At 37.6% G+C, this 20629-nt stretch overlaps 1 protein-coding gene across 4 annotated transcripts in view; it reads right to left on the reverse strand.

Moving 5' to 3' along the window:
- ERC1 (ELKS/RAB6-interacting/CAST family member 1) overlaps positions 1 to 20629 on the reverse strand; it is a 269145-nt gene that overhangs the window by 86905 nt on the left and 161611 nt on the right. For all 4 annotated transcript variants that reach the window (XM_057390065.1, XM_057390061.1, XM_057390063.1 and 1 more), the window contains 2 exons: positions 19961 to 20092; positions 4733 to 4893 (listed from right to left, as the gene is read on the reverse strand). In XM_057390065.1, the coding sequence (XP_057246048.1) occupies positions 4733 to 4893; positions 19961 to 20092 (293 nt within the window). The remainder of the gene's footprint in view (positions 1 to 4732; positions 4894 to 19960; positions 20093 to 20629) is intronic.

The following is a 20629-nucleotide window of genomic DNA, read 5'->3' on the forward strand; positions in this document are numbered from 1 at the left end:
GATAATGTTTTCTCTCGATTTTTCACCTGAATTTAAAAAATACTAGCAAAAGACACCAAATTTGAAGGTACCCAAGATGTTTCAATAAACTTGAACCTTAAAAGACACACAATATGCTTTATTTCAGCTTTCCTTTTGGATTCTGTATGATTCACTTTGAGATTAACAGYAGTTCCAAGGTCAGTTTATTTCAAATTATTTAAACATGATGTCTGTATTGTTCAGAAATTAAAAATGGATTATTTTTCATATTTCAGACTACCTGAACTGGAGTTTTTAACATTTAATTGGGTGACAACACAGAATTGAAACCAACATATATGATTAAATATTTTATGCTTGAAAATTGGAAAGGACAAAACAATGGTAATAGGACACTGGCATGTTCATTTGCACTGCATGCCATGAAAAAGACATTTAAAAAAGAAAATTCCAAAGGCAACAGAAGAAAAAAGAGACTGACGGAGATGCACTTGTTTAGCTTTCCCCCAGACAGTGAATCCTACAGGCACAGAGTGCCCCCTGTGGAACTTGAGCTTATTTAAGTTCACACGAAGTAATCAGGGGAGAAGCTTTGGTACCRCTGCTGCCATCACATGATGGTCTGACACATCAAGTGACCCACAGACCTTGTAAGTCCAGTTCAGTGCAATGCAGAGCCCGTGCTGGGCCTCAACAGCTACACTTTGCAGATGAGAGGTTAATGTGCTACTGCTTTGTGGCATTAAGAAACACAAAGTGATTTCAAACTACAGAAACAGCTGCTCATCTGCTCTAGAGAACTGCTGTTAATCCATATGCATAAACCACAACTTCTTTAAAGACAAAAAGAATTCCTTAATTTMCAAAAAGACAATTGTGGATGAGCTGACAAGTTATTGCTGGATGGACATTGATACTTTCTTTTTTTCTGGTTTGATTCACCACGGGTGCGCACAACCTGAAGCATTTTCATTTGGTTCAACTGTTTGCAGGGATTGAAATTACTTCACACCTCATTCTGGATCAACTGAAATTACTTTTCCAGCAAATAAACTGTGTCAATTAATCAGTTTCTTTTGGACTTCAATTTCAGTTTCAAACTCATACCTCCAGACAATGCTGCTTTATTGCTGAGAGGATAAACTTTTCAGGAGACAAACCTTCCACTCAGTTTTGAGTTGTGAGTGCTCATCTGCATGGGTTTGCATTTTTCTTATCTGAGAGCCTGAAAATGAAGATGTGGCCTTCTCCATCTACCAAATATTTTAAAGCCATATGATGCAGGAAAACTGTAGCAGAGTATGGATGAACAGTCTTCCTGCTGTTCCTAGGCTGGCATCTTATTTTTATGAGTAGCCTTCCTGTAGCTCTCAGCAGGCCTTCCAGCTCCGAGATGAAAAAAGGAAGGCATACAATAAACAGCCTCATTAAGCTACACAGGCCTGGTTCATTTCTGATCACYGCCTTACAATCTGTATCAAAGAAACACTATCTGTAAGGATGAATTCATTTAATTGGAAACTACTGTGATAAATACCCAAAAGACTTTATGTACAGTCAGACAAGAAATCAAAAGATGTTTTCTGACAGCTTGATTTTAAAACATAAATAATTTTCTGTGATAACAATTAATTCATCTGCAATACCCTTGATTATTTTTCAAGAAATAAGAGGATAGTAAATTATTCCCAGACAAGTAATAACCCTTCTGTTGTGAGCCAGMAGGATGAAAGATTCAGCTCTGAAGCACCAACTACATTATGTAAGTCTGCATACCTTGAATTATAGGGCTAGCAGCAATTGCAATTAGCAGGAGAAGGCATAATTCAGGAAAGGGCTATTGGATAGTTTTCCAGGACTGAAAGAACAGATTGACAAATGCCCCAACAGGGACTTTTCAATCCTGAAGAACCTTCTGGTCCTTCTGACCATCACAAAAGGCCTGTCTAGGAGAAAAGCCATGCAGACACAGTGTCTGTTCCCSTTCCCTGTAAGTGCGGTGTCCGCTGCTACAGATTTGGCAATTGCATGAGCTCGGCCTCAGATTAGACTGTTTGTGCTTGGTTATTTTCACACACTGCCAAAATTTGCTGACAACACCAGGAAAAAAAAAAGGAAAGTAAAACTGGTGATTTTCAACAGTTTATAACTCAGCTCAGCCTAAGCAGGTTTTTATGGGACAAAGAACAGAGATTTCTCTGTAGACAGCACTTTATTCCTGCCTAATTTAAAAGATTTGCTGTGAATGATGGAAACATTAGAACTTCTTAAAGAAAACATAACAAAAAAAAATCCTAGCAGTTCAGCAGTAGTATTTCTCCACAGTAGATCAGGTTTGGTGATATAAATAGAGACCATTATCTGCCTCTCATAATTATTCGCATTAAAGTTTTTTTAAAGAAAATGAAAATATTAGACTTAAAGGAAGAGGCCTTCAAAATACATAGTATTTCTTTAAGGAGTGAAATTTCTTGCTCGGAATAATTCACACTTGAGCTATTCCAGTGCCACACTATTCCCTAAGGAGTGTGAAATGATCTTCTCAGGGTTACAGAGTCAGTAGTAAACACAAGTTCTACTCAAAGAAACAGTATTTAAAACATGTATTTTCCCTAGCATGGTATCTAACAATTTCCTACTAAAACCCAGAGGCAACTTTGTGGAGTCCACTTGTTGCTTTAACACTTCCTTTTATTCCATATCTAGAATCTCCTAAAGTAGCATTTCCTAAGCTATTTTTCTTGTCTGCTCCCCAGCCCCATTAGCTGACTGCAGGGCTGTTAAATCTACACCTCTATCAAATCTCAAATTGAATCAGTGCTGCTTTTGAGCACCTCAAACTTTTCCCACCAAAGCATGCCCTAAAATTTGGGAAACAATACTGCTTTATTGTATCTTTGAACACTATCTGCACAACAGCTATGATTTTCTGTAAGGACACCAAAAGCAGCTAATTGGCTCATAAAACTGACCATTCATTCAATTAGTGTTGYTTTTGAGCTGAAATAGTAGAAAACACTGTAACAACATGAGAGACTTTTTGTAAAACTAGAAAACAGATAACAAAAATGCATTTAATAAAAGGCATAGGCTGGGGAAAGTCAGGCAGCAAATATATTGGAGTTTCTGTATAAAAAAAAATAAGATATTTAATTGACTGGGAGTCCTCAGTAGAGGCTTGTTTGCAACAGAGCCTTATGGTGAGGGTGAGTTTTTGAAGTCTGGATGCCTTTGGCAGCTTTATAGAACTTTAAGACAGACCAGCTATGACTAAAACACGCTCAGCTAGTTAACTATACAAATGTAATGCTTTTTCCATCTTTCTCTCCATGTGCTGACAGCATTACCATTCTCTCTAGTGTTCTTCTTCCTCCTGAGGTACAATGGATCTACCAGTTCATGCAGTCCCTGATAGTACATTTCAGTACAAAAGCTTTCCAACAATAACTTACACAGCTAAGAGAGGTCATCATTTAGAAGTGAGTAGTTATATTAGAGGATCTACACAATTCCAAATACATTTCAGGATATGCAGTACACTACGTTTAGATTTTAATGAGAAGGTTTGGCAGAGCAGTTTGGCAGAAGAAAGTACTATCAAGTGATTGGATATGGGATACATCTCCAGTTGCTTTGGATTCCCACATGACCTAAAGAGCTATTCTTCCCATCCCCCAATACAGCAAYTCTCAAGGCAGTCAAATTTATAGCTCAATAAAATTTTTTATTAAAAATAAAAAGTGTGGCTTTTAAGTACTGCAGTCCTCCAACATCCTTATGCCAGGTCTAGATCAGACTGTTGTAGCTGAATATGAAGCTGGGGAGGTTTGGCCCACTTTATACAGCACTCCTAAGTTAAAGTTTCAAGATCTAAGCCACCTCTTTCCATTTTGTAACAGCTGTTTTTCTATCCTTTCATTAAAAAAAAAAAAAAAAAGGAAAGAGACCAGTGTAGAATAGTTAAATAAATAAATAATGGCTCATAAAACCACAGTGGAGGAACCACTGCTAGTCCTGCCAATAAAAATGTTCCTTCTCTTCAGGGCTGGCTAAACAACTGAAAGTGTTTCTAATGAACTGCTGGCAGCACTATCCATCATCGCACTAAATAGATTCAYGTCTCCCTAAACTAAGGATAACTATTTATCTATAATGCACAGTCAGAAATTAGGAAGTATTTAAGCTGGAGAAAGCCAAWCCCTCTCTTCTCCCCACCTCCTCAAAGCTTCATTTTATCCAGGCTTGCTTGTGCAAAGATGATGAGAAAAGTCTGACWGACAGAGAACTTCAAACTGCTCCAGCACTAATGAATCATCTGCATGAGCTTGAGAAATACTTGTGCARACCAGACACTTGACATTGTGTTTATCTCTTCCCTCTTTTTTCTGCCATTTGCTACACTGACTTGCACCTTACCTTGAAGTAGTGCTGCTCAAAGCAAGATGGCACATTCATTACACATAAAATAAGAGTCCCAATAGTTGCTTAGGATCTTTGAATATGCTATTGTGCAAATAATAGTAGTCTATTGTGAACTATCAAAAGGAAGAAATGTTTTTGGATCTACGGAAGTGTGAAAGACGTGTCAGTAATCTCTGGTCAGAAGTCACTTCTGAAGGCTCAGCTGGTTACAGATAGTTGCCATCTGCAGGGACATACCCATGCAGGGGYTGTCTTTAGAACAATAAGGATCAGAAAGGAATGTGGAGACATCAATAAAACCCACCTTCAAATAATAAAAGACACTTACTTCATTTCCAGGACCTCCTCCAAATGTTTCCTTCTTTCAGCTCGTAGGTTGGTCAAATGGGTTTCCTTCTCAGCCAAAGACTGTTGTGTAGAGGACAATTTTGCTTTCATTGACTCCAGCTCCTGTTTGACCTTCTCCATGGCCATCATCAGCTCTTCTACCTAAAACATTTTTGGAGAGGACAGGAGGAGAGAAAAATAGTGCAGAATGATCAGCTGGAACTTAATAAATGTCACACCTAAATTGGAGCACAAAGGTTACAAGTGAATGGATGCCACAGAGCACTTCTGCAGGCTGGAGGCATCATCCAGTGCTGTAGACAGGATGTCWACACTCGACCAAGGCAACATTACAGCTTGTGAATTAACTCAGTTTGGTCACTGCAACATTACCATTACAATACAAACCTTCAACTCTTCTGTACTTCTGTTTTAGAAAATGTACCACAAGGATAAGAGGGTGGACTGTATATGTAAACACTGGCCCAAAAAAAAAATGCAAGGTATTAAACGAAGCATACTGATAACACACCAAAAGGATAAAAACTTTCACTGTTAATGATGCTCAAGAGAAACCACATATGCACTTTAAGAACAAAGGTAACATTTCTGAAGCAGGGAGAGGACTGAGTTCCCATAATACATAAGTGAGGCTGCTTCCCTCAAAATGCCATTTGAAGAATGCTTATAGGCACATGCTGGGATTTAGCAATATAAGGCAGTCAGAGTTGCTGATGGCAGAGAAGTATAGCAGAACAATTTTTTTATCTTTAGCAAATTGGAAAGATTCAGAATCAACATGAATATAAATTCTAGCACAGATTTTACACAGTCAAAGAGACATTGTATTTTGCACTTGAAACAGGTTCTGTCTCAGGAAAAATTTATCACTAATTGACATGCAAAACCATAATAAATGCTCAAGTCTAGCTATATATATAGCATTTGAAAACCTGTGGATGTGCTTTAATAATTTTACAATAAAGCTTGATCACACACATTACTTTCACTGACTTCTTCTATGCAGGTTTTCCCCTTCTATCACAACCAAGTGCTCATAAACAGTATTATAATATGTTTTCAATGGGAGAAACATTTCAACAGGAGAAGCTACTGCTGCACATAATCAAACATTTGTATAAATTTAGTSTGAAAACACCGCACTGTATTGCCTTTATATCCCTCCATAACAATCAACTTGTGATCCATCCTGGAAGTGAATTACTRAAATGATAACAAGCTCAATTTCTACTTACATGTTTTTACAAGAAGAGTTGAGCATGTCATTTGCTATCTAAGTGTTGTAGGAGTGAAGTATGTAACATGCTTTAATAAATCCTGTACTCCTAAAGGCAGAGCTGATGACTCAGGACAAACATGGAAAATAAGACTGGTTTTCATTCTCAGYCAGTGACAGCAAGAAACATTGCAATTCAGAATCAGGAGATTTATAAAAATCTAGCAGAGATATGGAGAAATGTTTACTGCAGAAAGCTTTTCTACTTCCATTTAAATGAAGCTGTTAAAGGGTGGTATTCTTATGCTCAGCAAATTTTAAAAAAAATTAAATATGCAATTACTATAAATGATTCAAAATGTACAGCCAAGAATTCATACAATAATCAACAGACCAAAGGAGAACTTCAGCGATAGGTAGTCCAAACTGGCAAGTGTGGCTATAATAACCAAACCACTCCTGTTTTATTACTGTTCAGCGTGCAAAACATGATCAGAAAATCTGTCRGCTTTTAAAACTAAGAGGAAAATCCATAAAATGAATTAGAGGAAATAGAACAGAAAAGAATGCAAAGAAGAACTGCAGAAATAACAAATAGCAAAAATACTACTAAGATGGAAACTGATTCTTAGWAAAATGGTGGAGTAATGAGGGTGCACTTGTGCATCAGCTGCTAGGATATCAGCTTCTGCTTCCTCTGGGTGGATCAGAAATGCCTACACRGACATTTTCCTTCAAACTGAAAAGAGGCACACCAACTATAAACCCCTTGGCTCGAACAGAAAACCACCTCAAATCAACAARCCCCTAGCCAACTGCAACAGTCCAAAGGGCCTGTGTCAATCTGTCAGCTGCCAAGATAAAACAATCTGTGAAGCAACATCTCCATAATCAGGTTTGAAACATTTCTGACAGGCTTCCTCCCATTGCCAGCCATCAAAGTCTGTGATGTTAACACTGAAGGACTGGTTGGCTTGATGTAGATCTGTAGCATGACAACTCTGTGCTGTTTGGAAGGCATGAGGAGACTGGAGGCTGATATCTAGGCCAAGGCTCCTAGGGAGAGGTGCCAAGAGCTAATTCTGCAAGAGTATCTCATAGCAGTGRTTATTGCAGGTACTTAATAAGTCTTATTGCAGTTTTCTCATTGCTCTGTTTGATAATTCTTTTAATTCTAAGGCTATACTTTGCATTTTTGCAGGCCAACAGAAAATTGATCTAATCATGTTTTAGGAATGGCTGGAATGTGAGTAGCTTTTAAACTGTGCCAATAACTTGGTTTACAGAGCTGTCATTACCTTCCACGATCTCCAGCAAGGGCCATTTGTCACGCAATTTGCTAAAGACAAAGTTCACCAAAATAGTGAKGACTGTATTCACAGTAAAGACTTCATTGTTCAGATTCATCAGGGTGTAGATAGTCCATGGGTCTATTTCAATTAAACTTCTACAAAACAAAACATTTTATTTGGCAGCTTATGAATCTTAGTGCAGACCTGTCCCAGTAAGCAGTCCAGTGAGAAATGACAGAGGAATATTCACTGGAAGAAACTACTTGAAATGCACATCTATTTAAGCCCATACACAAAACTTCAAATCTACCCTTGATTTTTACCCCCTGAGAACAGCTAATTATATAATAAAGAAAAAATATTTGCCAAAACCAAAGTTCTTGGCATGCTGAGACATTTTCAGAGACATGCTGTTGACATTTGCAATTTAACTGCGGACAAGCTTGTGCCTTGTCAGATATAACTAGAAAGTCTCCACCCATTTCAGAAGATGTAAACAGTGAACTCTTGCTCCTCTTTTCTCTTTGCTCAAATGACAGTATATAARGCAAAATGTATCTTTGACTGCCTAGGACTTAGCCATGATTCAGTTCTCTATAGACAGGCCAGAAAGGTCTTCATGTATTCTGAACAGAGAACTTAAATGGATACTTATTTGTTCATTGTTTTTAAGCCCTAAGTGACCTGACCACGTGACAGCTTATCTTTAAGGAAGAAYATCAAGCTGAAATAAGTTTCCATTAGAGGAGAGAGCTCCTGAGAGACTGAATGAACGATGTGAAAGAGAGCAARGAATGTCAATTAGATCTGTATGGGATTCACAGCAGCAGAAGAGGGAAATGTCAAGATAGAACAAATATTTTATGTAGTATTACATCTCCTTCCTTAGGAAAGCATGAAAACAAGGTGGAGAGAAACAGCAATACAAAAGAAGAGGTTTATCTACCATGTCAATGGCAGCTTTTACAGAAATGATTTAATAACAAAAAAAAAATTAAATAAAGAAACCCTTTTCAGAAGCTTATCTACCATCTTAATCTCCCTGCTCCTGCAAATCAAAACCCAGGCTTTTACATAGACATATTACCTCCAAATACATTGTGGTTCCAGTAAACCTTTCTGGCCACTGGGCAAYGTGAAGCCAGGGACTTGCAAAGAGCTTGGTCAAGTTCCCCAAAAGCCAGTAAAAAGACAACAAAATTGAGAAAGGGACTGAATATGCAAAGTATTACTGAGGCTGGAAATCCTACCAATCTCTGTACTAGGTCTTGGAATGATTACTGATCATCAGGATGGGCAAGCTCCAACTCCCTCACCTGTTACATGAGAACTAATGCRCTACTAAGAATTCCTGAGACCCAAGAGATATTTCAGGTCAGGAAGAGTGCTTATATCAACTAATGTGGTTGTTATTATTTKCCCCTTAAAATCAGAGCCCAAAGAYTCCAATAYCTAAAGCTGATCCAGACAGATGGCTAACTAATGGAACCTTAGCATCCCCAAACACTTCAGTTTGTTTAGATAGCAATGTAGTGGCAGCTATCTTTTTTCTTCCCATYGTGAGCTTTCCTCAGTGATAAAGGATCACCTGAAAATAACTTTTCTACTCCACAGAAAATTGAAAAAGGCTTCTACAGCCCTCTCARRAAGATAGCTCTGRAGCTTAATTTTCTGCTTACATCTTKTCAGAGAAGCAGAGCAATTTTGGGTCATCATCGAAGCAACAARTGCATCATGAATGTTGGTAATGCAATGTAATTCACTACAGTGGTACAGTGCAACTATAAAGAGGCAATGGACAAAGTCATTAATAAAGGGAACACAAGAGCAAAGTGCTATACACTTGAGAAAACACTTGCAGAGGATCTGTTCTGAMATGGTGACCCATGCAATCCATGTTAATACGCTACATGCATACCAAGAATGAGGAAAAGGCATTCTTTAGCCTTTTGCAGACACCATAAAGGAAAATTTTCTAGTCTCAAGTGACARGATATGAATGCATCCAAATTCAAATATATATGACTGGCATGAAATTTATTAAAGATAGCAAAGCACTGCTATCTTTATATAAACTATATAAAAATATACGCTAATGTTAGATAAGGCTTTTTCTCACCTGTAGATTAGCAATCTTTGAAGAGGAGATGGTTTACTTTTTTTGTTTTTCATTTTTCATAGAATAGTTTGGATTGGAGGGGACCTTTAAGCACCACATATAGGGCAACCCTCCTGCCACTCTTTTCACTAGATTAGATCTCTCAAAGCYCTGTTTAACCCAACCTTGAACTCTTCCAGTGATGACATATCCATAACCTCTCAGGGCAATCTGTTCCAGAGTCTCACCRTGCTTATTATAAAGAACTTCTTCCSTATGTYCAGTCCAAACTTACCCTCYTMCAGTTTAAAACCTTTGACCCTTGTCCTGTAACTATAGACCTTGGGGAAGAGTCTCTCTCTTTAAAGTCCCGTTTTTACACTTAAAGGCTGCAATGAAGWCTCTCCAGAGCCTTCTCCAGACTGAACAATCCAAATTCTCAGGGTTTCCGCATAGSAGAGGTGCTCCAATGCTCTGATCATCTTGGCCTCCTTTGGACTTGCTCCAACAGGTTCACGTCCTTCCTGTGCTGGGGGCCCCAGTGCCGGATGCTCCAGGTGGAGTCTCATTAGAGCAGAGCAGAGGGGCAGAATCCCCTCCCTTGACCTTACCCGTGTGTAATTGAAACTCTCAAAGGGCCTCTCTCAATGGCAAAGGATCTTAACTGTTATTCTAAGACCCCCACATCTAAGCTGGAGATACAGTACTTTAGGTGCAGCCAAATGTAAGAAACATAGTTAAATGTKTAATTACATATCTAGAATCAGAGTAATTTTTATGCATCTGATTGAAGAAMAGAAATTCAAGTTCTTTCAAAATACATATAGACACAGCAGGCTATGGAATAGCTGTATATATTCATTATTGTGTCTCTAAAGTTCCAGGAAGAATACAAAATGATTAAATTCCCACACAAGTAATTTTCCATGATCTTTTTATAAATCAATCACTAGAGATCTTTTCAAAACCAACTCAGCTGGCTAACATGTCTATTAAAAGTCATTTACTTTCTAAACATAGACTTGTCTTATATAAACATGGAATTAGCATGGCAAGACAAAATGTAATAAAAATCTTTACTTTTGTCCAAAATTAATTAGGCAAGCAAAACAAAAGTCTTGCAGTTAAAAGTCAGGAGAAACAATATTAGAAGGACTGAAAAAAAAAACATTTCTCCAAGTGTCACTCTCTCAGATGACTGTGTCCTATTTTTCTACAGCTCTTGAGTTTTAAAAGAATTTTTTGTCTCATTATGTACATTGATGAAATGAAAAAAGAGACTGAAAATTTCTGCATTATCTTTTACTCAACAGGACAGATTAGACTGCAGAGAAGGAAAAGAAATAGACACGAAATAAAGACAAAGACAAGAGATCTGGCTCTGTGTAAACTTGTTTGGATCCCAGAAAAATTTCCTAGAACAGATGTTAAGACATGGAAAAAGCACAGGCCAGACTTGGGACTTAAGCATGTAATTTAACTGCCTCCAGTAACATATTACAGGGAGAAAGCACTGAGTCTGACATAACTTGGACTGCCAGCAGGACCAGATGGTTTGCTTAAATCACAAGCTAATAAACCTTTACACAAAATAAGAGGGAAATGAATTATGGTTTCATCATAGCCCCAATTTCGTTAAAGGAGTAGGGTGGCTTTAGGGTACTCTTAAAAGACTATGTCCAAGATATTTAACTAAATTTTTGGCTATTCTGAATTAAGGGAACAAATTTCAAATTCCTACAGATACTGAGAAAGCTGGTAGGCACAGCTTTTTGAGAGCTAAAAATATCAGAGGAAAAKGAGAGAAAGCAGCAAAAAATAACAAGAAAAATCTTCCTGTCCATCAGTAAAATAACTGTAATGTCTCATTTGTAAGGTAAGGACAGCCCTCAACCACAGAACAGCTGAAAGCTCTGCCCCACTGACAGCAGAAGGCTGTAAAGCAGAATGGCTCTGTCCCACCACACAGGCTGGAGCTCTGGCTTCAATTCAAACCCCTCTTATTCAGCACCAGTGCACAGGATGCAGTGATTAAGATGTTTCTATACATCACTTCTACCTGCATCTCAAAGGGGATGCCAGACTTTTGCCAAAGTCAGCTGTGTACAGCATCAGGGGAGGGTGGCAGACTGCACATGGAGAAGGAGTTCTGTTTTGTTTGCAGTAAAGAGGAGAGTTAAGTGTTGAAGCTGTGAAAATGGCTGGTGGATTATCAGTTCTCCAGAGGAAAAGCAAGTTCTTTTGATCATCTGTAATATACAGCAATAATTTCAGGGATGAACTCTGTCTTTCTTTACATTACTGTATGGCTTTCTGAAGTCTTTGAGCCTCTGTTTTTCAGGCTGTTTGGATTTTGTACATTCAGCATCCCTGATAAAATAGTGTGTCTTGGTGGTTTAACAGAACTGATGCCACTGTTCTATTCTTACATTATTAAATGGGAAAAAGGAGAGGAGCAAGAAAAAGAGAGAGAAGAACAAAAGCCTATGGTCTGAAAATCTGCAGGATACTGCAGATTAATGCAATTTTTCTTATCACTGTGAAACTGAGATATTTAGACAGCTGATGTCTCTAATTTCCATGAACTGGCCTCAGCAAAAACTTCATTGTAAAAAAAGCATCTGATAATAAAAAGGAGTTAAGGCTCTGTATCGCTCTTTTCTGTCTCCATGAATGGCTTGAGGCAATGAAGAGCACTAATCAGATTGACCAGGTATCTGACATTACCCCCTTAGTCCTGCAGAAGCCACACAAACATAAACAAGGAAGCCTCAGTCAAGGGGTCTGTTACTTGAGTATCCATCAAGTGCTTTTTGCTCATACTCTGAGAGCACTGAGCTTCTGTATGAAGAAAGAGGAATCGCAATTCCCAGATGTTTGGAAAAGAGAAAACTCCTGAGCCTTGAGGACTCAGTAAGTCACAGCTGTGTCCTGTTAGGATGTTTGGAGGTAGCTTTGACAGTCCTATCTCCTAAATGTAGGCCATAGCCCACATAAATAAGCTACAGCCTACTGCTGGGACAAGAGCTCTTGAGAAGGAAATAATAATTGCCTCTGCTTAACACAAACAAAACATCTGAGTCAGGCCTCAAAAAAGAGTAAGTGAAAATTGAATTCTCATTTCTACTGAGAAAAAGAAACCTGTTTTAGTCACTGGTATCTGAAGACTATAAGAAGTTACAATTCTATTTCTCCTTTTCCTCAAGTGAAACCATTATCCAATGAAATATTCTCATTATGTTTTTTAACCTGTGCAACCATACCAAAGGAAGCTCTCCTATTTTACTTTACATGGATCTACAGTCTTAGGAAACTGTTTTGTGCTTATCTTCCATGGCTAGCAATGAATCTCTCCCAACCCTTGGGATACAGCAGCAATTTCCAGGAACAACAGTCAATCTTGGAAAAATCTGGATTTTGACCACCTTTTAAAAATCTCTGCAGACACAGAGACACTAGAATGCAGCACATGAAGCACAWTCTGTGCAGCTCTGCACACACACATTTGGTGCAATTTATCATCTCCAAACAAAATTCTCTGGATCCATGGGTAATTCATGATACTCCAGTAACAACTCTAAACATGGCCATCTTCAAAATAAATGGCCCTTTCTTAGGTTACATCTACTGCTACTAAGGTAGAAGTCAGACTAATTGTCCAAGGATTTCAGCAGTTTTTTACCAGCCTTCCGCAGGYCATGATTTCCATTTTGCTGCATTTTTGACAGTTTCAGGTTAGCTAGGATATGTTAATGTGGCAGGCAGTTTAGACCTAACTGAATAATACTCARAGTAAATGTTTAATGCTGTGCTACACAGCGTAACAAAGAGTGTCAATTCATATAGCACAGATTGATTTTCCAAAGAGAAAAATTCTGGGATGATGTATTAACTCACTACAAGCAGTGAAAAACGTTATGCTAATTCCACACACAACTTTAACACTTTTCCCAAAAGACATTAAGGAGCATGAACATAAATAAATGAAAGCACATGCACTGCCATGTGAAGGCTGAACATGTGCAAACTGAAGAAGMACAGTTTCACTGGCAGCTTAAGAAAGTTTCCACCTGTGGAAGCAGATCTTGAGCTTTGTAGTTAACAGAAAGCCAACAGCAGAACCTAACCACAAAAAATTAAAAGAACCTCTACTATTTGGAGCCAACTGAATTCAGACTGAAATTCAGTGAAGAGGTTGAAGAAATCCGATAGTAAACAGCAGTAAAGGAAAGTCTGGAAGCTTTCATTTGCGTAGGAAATCTCAAATGAAGAGGCATCCTCAAATTAATGACCTCAAGCTTGTCACCTCTTCTGTGTTTTTATATATAGCAATATGCTATGGAAAGGAAAACAATTTCTTTTCTTGCACTTCATAGATTTGGGGGAAAAATCAATTWTGTCAGAAAAAGAACATATTTTTCAATTTATGAATCGAATGTCCAAGTCTAATGAGCTTTTCTAATGCTTTAATCTATGCTTTGTTGCATCACACTTGCATTTAAGATCACAGTTAAAGAATGCAATTGGAAAATTTAAAATGAAAAAAGCACAGGATGAGGTTAAACAAATACTAACACAAGTCTCTTGTGTGAGTCCTTACAATTACAAACAAGCATTAATGTAACCAGATCTGCAAAAATTTGATTTTCTTTTGAGCCACAACAAATAAAATGCTGTCGAGAGGTAAGTGCTTAAGAAAATGGTATAACAGGCAGAGAGATGCCAAGATAGAGTTTTGTCTGGAATACCTAAGACACAGCATAACAGGAAATCGATATGTATCTATTAAACAATAAAAAGGAATACAAATATACACAAAGTGATCTTAAAATCTGCACTTGCACCAAATTTATATATAACAGTTTCCATCAGTATTTCTATGTCATTAAATGAAAAGGTGACTTGTATGGAAAAATGCTCAATGTAAATTTTGCACAGAGGTTAATGTTAGGTGTCCCCARTTCTCCAGAAAGTCATCAAACTCTGGCTACTCTCCAACCTTAAACGAGAGCAACAAATGAAACAAAAACAAAATCATCAACCCCRAAGGAATTTAAAAGACAGGTAGATGTGGTGTTCAGGGACACGGCTTAGTGGTGGGCTTGGCAGTGTCAGGTTAATGGTTGGACTCAATGATCTTAGAGATATCTTCCAACCTAAACATTTCCATGAGTCTACAAGATTTAAAAGGTTTTTTTTTTTTCTCTATAATGTTAGAAAAAGATCTCTGCCTCAAAGTCATTAGGCATGATTTTCTATTCATCATTTCTCTCTCTATTCATTCTTCCCATCTGGAGGCAAAAAAAACCTCCCAAGCCCCCAGCTCAGCACAGCTGAACACAAGACAGAAAATTTCCACTGTTCCACCTCTTAAAAGGTACATTAAATGCAGAGAGAATTACATACCAAATTACCTCTCCCTTGAAGGGAGTGTGACTCGGTACAAATCTGCGTATTTTTAAAGGAAAAGGTTATGTAATCCATTTAAATATCCAGGGAAAAGAAGTAATGTTAGGGAGATGCAGTGCTCCTAAAAATTACTGCAAACACATTCACTGACAAGGAYGCAGTGCACAGTGAGCTTTGGTCACCCCAATGCTTTCTCTCAACAAAGCAGAACAATCAGACAGAAGAAGAGAAAAAAGTAAATCTCTTGGAAAACAATGGTATAATTATACCTTGGGCTGACACTTGATTTAAAAAGCTCTTAAAATTTGTATCGTAAAACAAATAAAAATATAAGTTTTTAGCACAGAATTTTACTTAATATGAACTAAGGACACAAATTACTTTGCACATRTACATATATACACACACTCAAAAGCCAAAATTATTTTGGCTGACTTTTACAGAAACAAGCTTTTCAGAAGATATTCAAGAGAAGTTCAGCCAAAGAAATGTTAACTCCTCGGAAAAATCAGTGGGAAGCACTGAGGCTTCAGTACCTTTACCCTCAAGCCATAGCTTGGATTACTGCCTTGATCTCCAGTCTCTTAGTTTATCAAATTTCTCATTAGCAGATACAGAAGAAGAGACCAAAAACATTCATTAAAAGCAAACTGTCCAGCTAGTGTTACAGAGCAGTCAGAATTCTCACATTTTTATGGTGCTCAGAAAACATCTATAGGTTCATGAGAAATTCCACTTTATATTTTTCATTTACAGAGACCTGCAGGAAGTAACTTAGTGTGTCAGAATTTGTGCTGTGAAATTATTCCAGCGCTCTAAATATGTGAGAAAATATTTCAGATTATTTCAGTAACAGAATGTTCAGCAAAAAAGTTACGTGTTTTAATTTGTTTTGAATTTTTAGAAGGTACTTGATAGGATAGGGTCCAATGTTRGATAAATCTCTTGTAAATGTAGTTTCTGTTCTATTCTTAGAAGGAMCTGCAATCTAAGTAATATATGCTASAATATTAAAACAAAACCASAATGGTGTTTTGATGGAAGTGCAAATAACAAGTACCATTCAAAACTTGRTGAGAATTTCTGTACAGTAACTCACCAATAAGAAAAGGCTCTTGCAGACTGTACTCTATATTCAAGCCTCTGCAGACCTTGTATTTACAGAGGGAAACAGGAGAGAACTCTGAAAAGAGTTTCTGGTTGAGTTATTAACCTATTCTGKATTTATTTTTCCTTAATAAACRGATACAAATTTTAAAGCAGGCATAYGTGATAGACAAGTTCAGAAGTCTTGTTAGCAACATATTTTACATGTAAGGTGTACCTGAAATAATATTAAATCCTGCTGAAATAATTTATAGAGACAGTAGAAGAAAGAAATGAGCATAAGGAAATACATTTGAACAATACTACTTTTACAATATTCAGTCTTTTCCTCAAAAAAGCAAAGCAGAAAAATCTGCCCTGTAAAGGATAAAAAGACACAGTGTAGGAACAYAGATACAGCTATTTATAGGTCTACRTACTTAASCACATTTAAAATGTCCCACTGAGAACTATAAGTTCAAAAAAAGTTGACGGAAGGTGTCAAGATCACACTGCCAAGYCAAAAATTTCAGTTTAAGTAGCTACTTAAGGAAGGAAGGAATGAAGAGGTAATGGCCACTATTTTATGTGTTTATTTGCCATTACATTTTAAGGTAAGGAGTTACATGTTAGCTGATACTATAAAGAGAGTGCATTTAAGCAGGGGCTGATATTCATGARAGAACAGAGCTGTATGACCATCAGCAGAAATGTTATTTTAATTTCTAAAATCTTCTGCTTTTCAAATCTGAAGGAAATAAAATCAGCTAGAGAAATGTATGTCATGATCAGGCAGTGCACCATCTCACTCCAAGAAATTGTAGCCCATTGCAGAGGCTGCAATAACTTTCCGGCAAAAATATTTTTAGCAGTAATACTAAGCAATTCCTGCCTCCACTTCTCAATCCTGCCCCCACAGGTCAAAGCTTCCTCAGACATCCCTCAAGCTCTGCATGGGGACTCATGAACCAGGTCAGTAAAGTGCTTCTCATGAAAAAATCCCTTCAAAAAGCAAGGCAGTTGTTACCATGAATTAGGTCACTGCTCCATTTCACAACACAGCCCCAGAATGACCTCAGCTGGGAAAACAGAAGGGATGTGCACTCAAGTATGGGGATGAAAGTGAGCGAGCAGAGGGAGGGCATGGAGTATCTTAGGTCAGAAAACATTTGYGAACTACGCCCTCCATTAAGGAAGGGTCAAAATGCCAGTAATCCTAATATTGTGCTCCTTGAGACAAGAACTTATCACCCATTATTGGTCACCACTGAGTCACAGAACTGGAACTTGCCTTTCCCTTAATTTCACAAGAAGGGTCTCATTCTTTCAAGAAGATCAAAACACATTTCCAGCATTGTCCTGGGAACAGTTSTGATTATGACTCAATTCATATAAAGGCTAAACTCCCACTTCCTGCTGCAGGAGAAGCAATGGTAAGGTGCACTAGGACAGTGAAAGAGCTTGTGAAAAAGCCTCTTGTCAAAGAAGACCTCCAACAATTTTTCCTAGGGAGCAAAACTAYTGCTGTATTTCTGAGCAGGAAAAAAATTTATTTCCCCCACCTAGGGACATAATGATAGCTTTTCTAATAAACTCAGATTTGGTTAATGCAGAAATAGAGTTCGAATCCACATTTGGTTCTGCCATCTCTAATGAAAAACCCTTTATGACAGAAGTGCTTATATGAGAAATCCTATCTTCAGCCTTATGGGGAGTACYTACAAAGAAGTCTCCATACACCTGATCTTCCACACAGAGGGCTGAACTAGTGGCACCAACCACATTGCTACATGACCCCACAGCTATAAGGAATTCACAACAGTATTTGCACACAGGATTCAGCAGGTGCACCATCAAAACCAGGTAACTATTGTTAAAAAGAAAGGCTTGAAGAACTTTCAATCCTTTCCATCTATGCAAGACTGCCTGATCTGCTTTCTGTACTGCAGGCTTCTACCATACAGATCAGTAGGGATAATAAAACTATGCCCAAATCAATGGATGCACTGCTCCCAGCAGGAAATAACTGAATTTATTTTGGGAAAGATAAAAGAAAGAGCAGGTCTAAAATCCTGAAATAAACAGAAAGCTTTAGTCAGCAGGAGACCTCTTGCATACATAAATTGTGTATTAACACAGTTAACCCACTGTCACAGTTAATACACACTGACAGGATATTTTTAAACAGTGGATTAAAGAGAGCAAGATTTTCATCWACAAGGGATATCTGAAAACCATGAAATCCAGGGTGGCTTCATGGAYACTGTAATTCAAATCTGAAGCCTATAAAATAGCACAACACCACACATCATGAGATGATGGAGGATAGGATTACACAACACGAGGCCACAATAACAACACTAAATATTGGGGCAGAGGCACGCACAAATGAGATGTCCTCATACCTTGAACCACCTAAAGCCAAAATGGTTGACCTCATGCACTGATTCATTAAAAAGCTTCAGACAGGCAGTGAAGTGGCAGAATGGTAGAAAACAAGATAAACAAAAAAGAAGAAAGAAAAAGCATGCAATTAAAAGCAAATTATAATCAGTTTGAACAACATCAACATTTTAAACATCACACATATCGCTCACACTTGTTCTAAGAATATTCATAACCTATKACACGGTTTATGAAAGTCAAAGGATTTGCCATTGATAGTACATAGAACATAGTCCYGAATTTTAAAACTCTGAAATATGTGTGTTTGTGTTTCAAAATTCTATAAAATTTATATAAACACAACTCCAACTATCAATTTTAATATACATGTATAATATATATGTATATATTAATASACAAATATATTTTTATATTTATATATTTCATAATATTCTTTGAGCACCAGCTTCTAGGTGCTCAACAACATTAAAACCAGCTCACTTTGTCTTCTGTCTAATCAATTGAAACATTATGACTTCCTAGGCATCAAATCACATACTAGTTTGATTACTTTTGTGCCTCATCATAGAGCCAATTCTTTGTCAGATTAAAAATTTCCTTTCAAGGAAATCTAATCTTTGAAGTGGCGTTCACTAACATTTCTGTTTTGTGCAAYTTTTTTGAAGGTTACTAGAAGTTTGGAAGAAAGGCATTCTTGCAAGTGAATTCCATCGTACTGCCTAGGATTTGAAAATACAGCAACCAGAATTACCTTCAATACATTCATCAGCAAACAGCTGAGCTTGACTCTAGTCTAAAGAGAAACAGTTGATTTCTTCCTGAAAATTTGGATTATTACTAAGRTACTTGTATCTTCTTTTTAGTTAAAGCCTGTGATACAAGAATACATGTTAAAAAAAGCCTCTTAAAATGTTTTAAAGTGAACTTACTCGGAAGTGTTAAGTAAACAACAAAGACAAGGAGATTCCTCCATTGMAGTGCAACTAACCAAATGTTCCTATTTGCTAATTATTGTCAAGGAGCAGTGAAAAACACTGAACCTCACAAAATACACAGTGACAGCTTCAGCCTCTGCTTCACAAGCATAATCAAAATCTTACGGATTTATTCATAACTTCTGGTATGCTTTCTTGATGATTACTTACCTGAGTTAAAATCAGGCACGTCCATGATTCTTCAGTTACCTCATCAGTGGCACAAAATTAATTAATGCATAACAGTTTCTACTTGTGGCTTCAGTAYACGCAAGTGTGTATTTTCTGTGTGCATACATGAGTCAAGCCAAGGGATTTGTCTTTTTGTCCATCTGTTTTGCAAGTGCAAGGATATTGTGGTKCATAAACACCACTAAGCTGATAAAAATCACTGTCTTTGAAATACATTCAATGAACAAKACAGTAAATCTAAGTATGCCTTACACACAGGAAGACAGATCGGAAGAGTTACTACTTAAAACAATATTTTAAAAGCTCAGGATACCTTATATTTTGATTTCAATTTCAAGAAAATCTTACCTATGAAATACAACTTATCATGAAGGCTTTGCAGATTTTATGAGCTYTGTTACCGAATGCTGGAACAGAGGTAAAGGATCATCAAAGAAAACCAGCTGTGTTTCACACAGGAAAGCAGAGAAAATAGTATTTTACTGWCTGGTTACTTTCCTAAGAGGACTACCAGTGACTTTACAAGATTGCAGACCTGTTTCTCAGCATTGATCCTGGCTGACTCCTCTTGTGCTAGCACCATTTCCCGCTCTGCAGTTATCTGAACACTTTCTCTGAGAGCCTCTTCCAATTCTTCAATCCGATCATCCTTTTTACGCAGATTGTCCTGGAAAATGATGGGACACTAGGTGAAGACGACTTGTTTGGAACTACAGCCTTTTAACCAACCAAGTTTTAAGCCAACCAAAATGTGYTTCTCCCTCCCAAGGTGCAATTGTAGGCAAATAATCTTCACATAAAGGAAAGAATGATGAAGGGATTCAAGAGCAAGAGGAAGATCACAGTAAGGAGAAGAAGAAAGCCAGCAAAGCAGGACTCCAAAGCAAGAGTACTCGCCTGCTGTGGATATACCACAGTCCTGTCAGATTATACAGCATAGAGAAGCAAGGATTGTTGGAAAAGAAGGATTAGTAAGCAGTTYTGAAGAAGCATAGAAGCCAGAAGTGGCAGGAAGGTAGCAGGCATTCAGAATTGCCCATTTGCTTGCACATTCATCAGCAGGCGTGGTAAGAAGGGAAACAGAGCACTGCACTTCGGAATTTGCCATTTCCAGGTTAAGAGGGAGAAAAGCAAACATTAAACCCAACCGAGTTTTCCACTGTTCAGAAATCTTTAAGGAAGTTTTACATCAAAGGCTCTCCAG

This window comes from Malurus melanocephalus, unplaced genomic scaffold, assembly GCF_030028575.1.
Source record: "Malurus melanocephalus ecotype Western Australia unplaced genomic scaffold, MMel_1.1 scaffold_22, whole genome shotgun sequence".
NCBI classification, from domain to species: Eukaryota; Metazoa; Chordata; class Aves; order Passeriformes; family Maluridae; genus Malurus; species Malurus melanocephalus.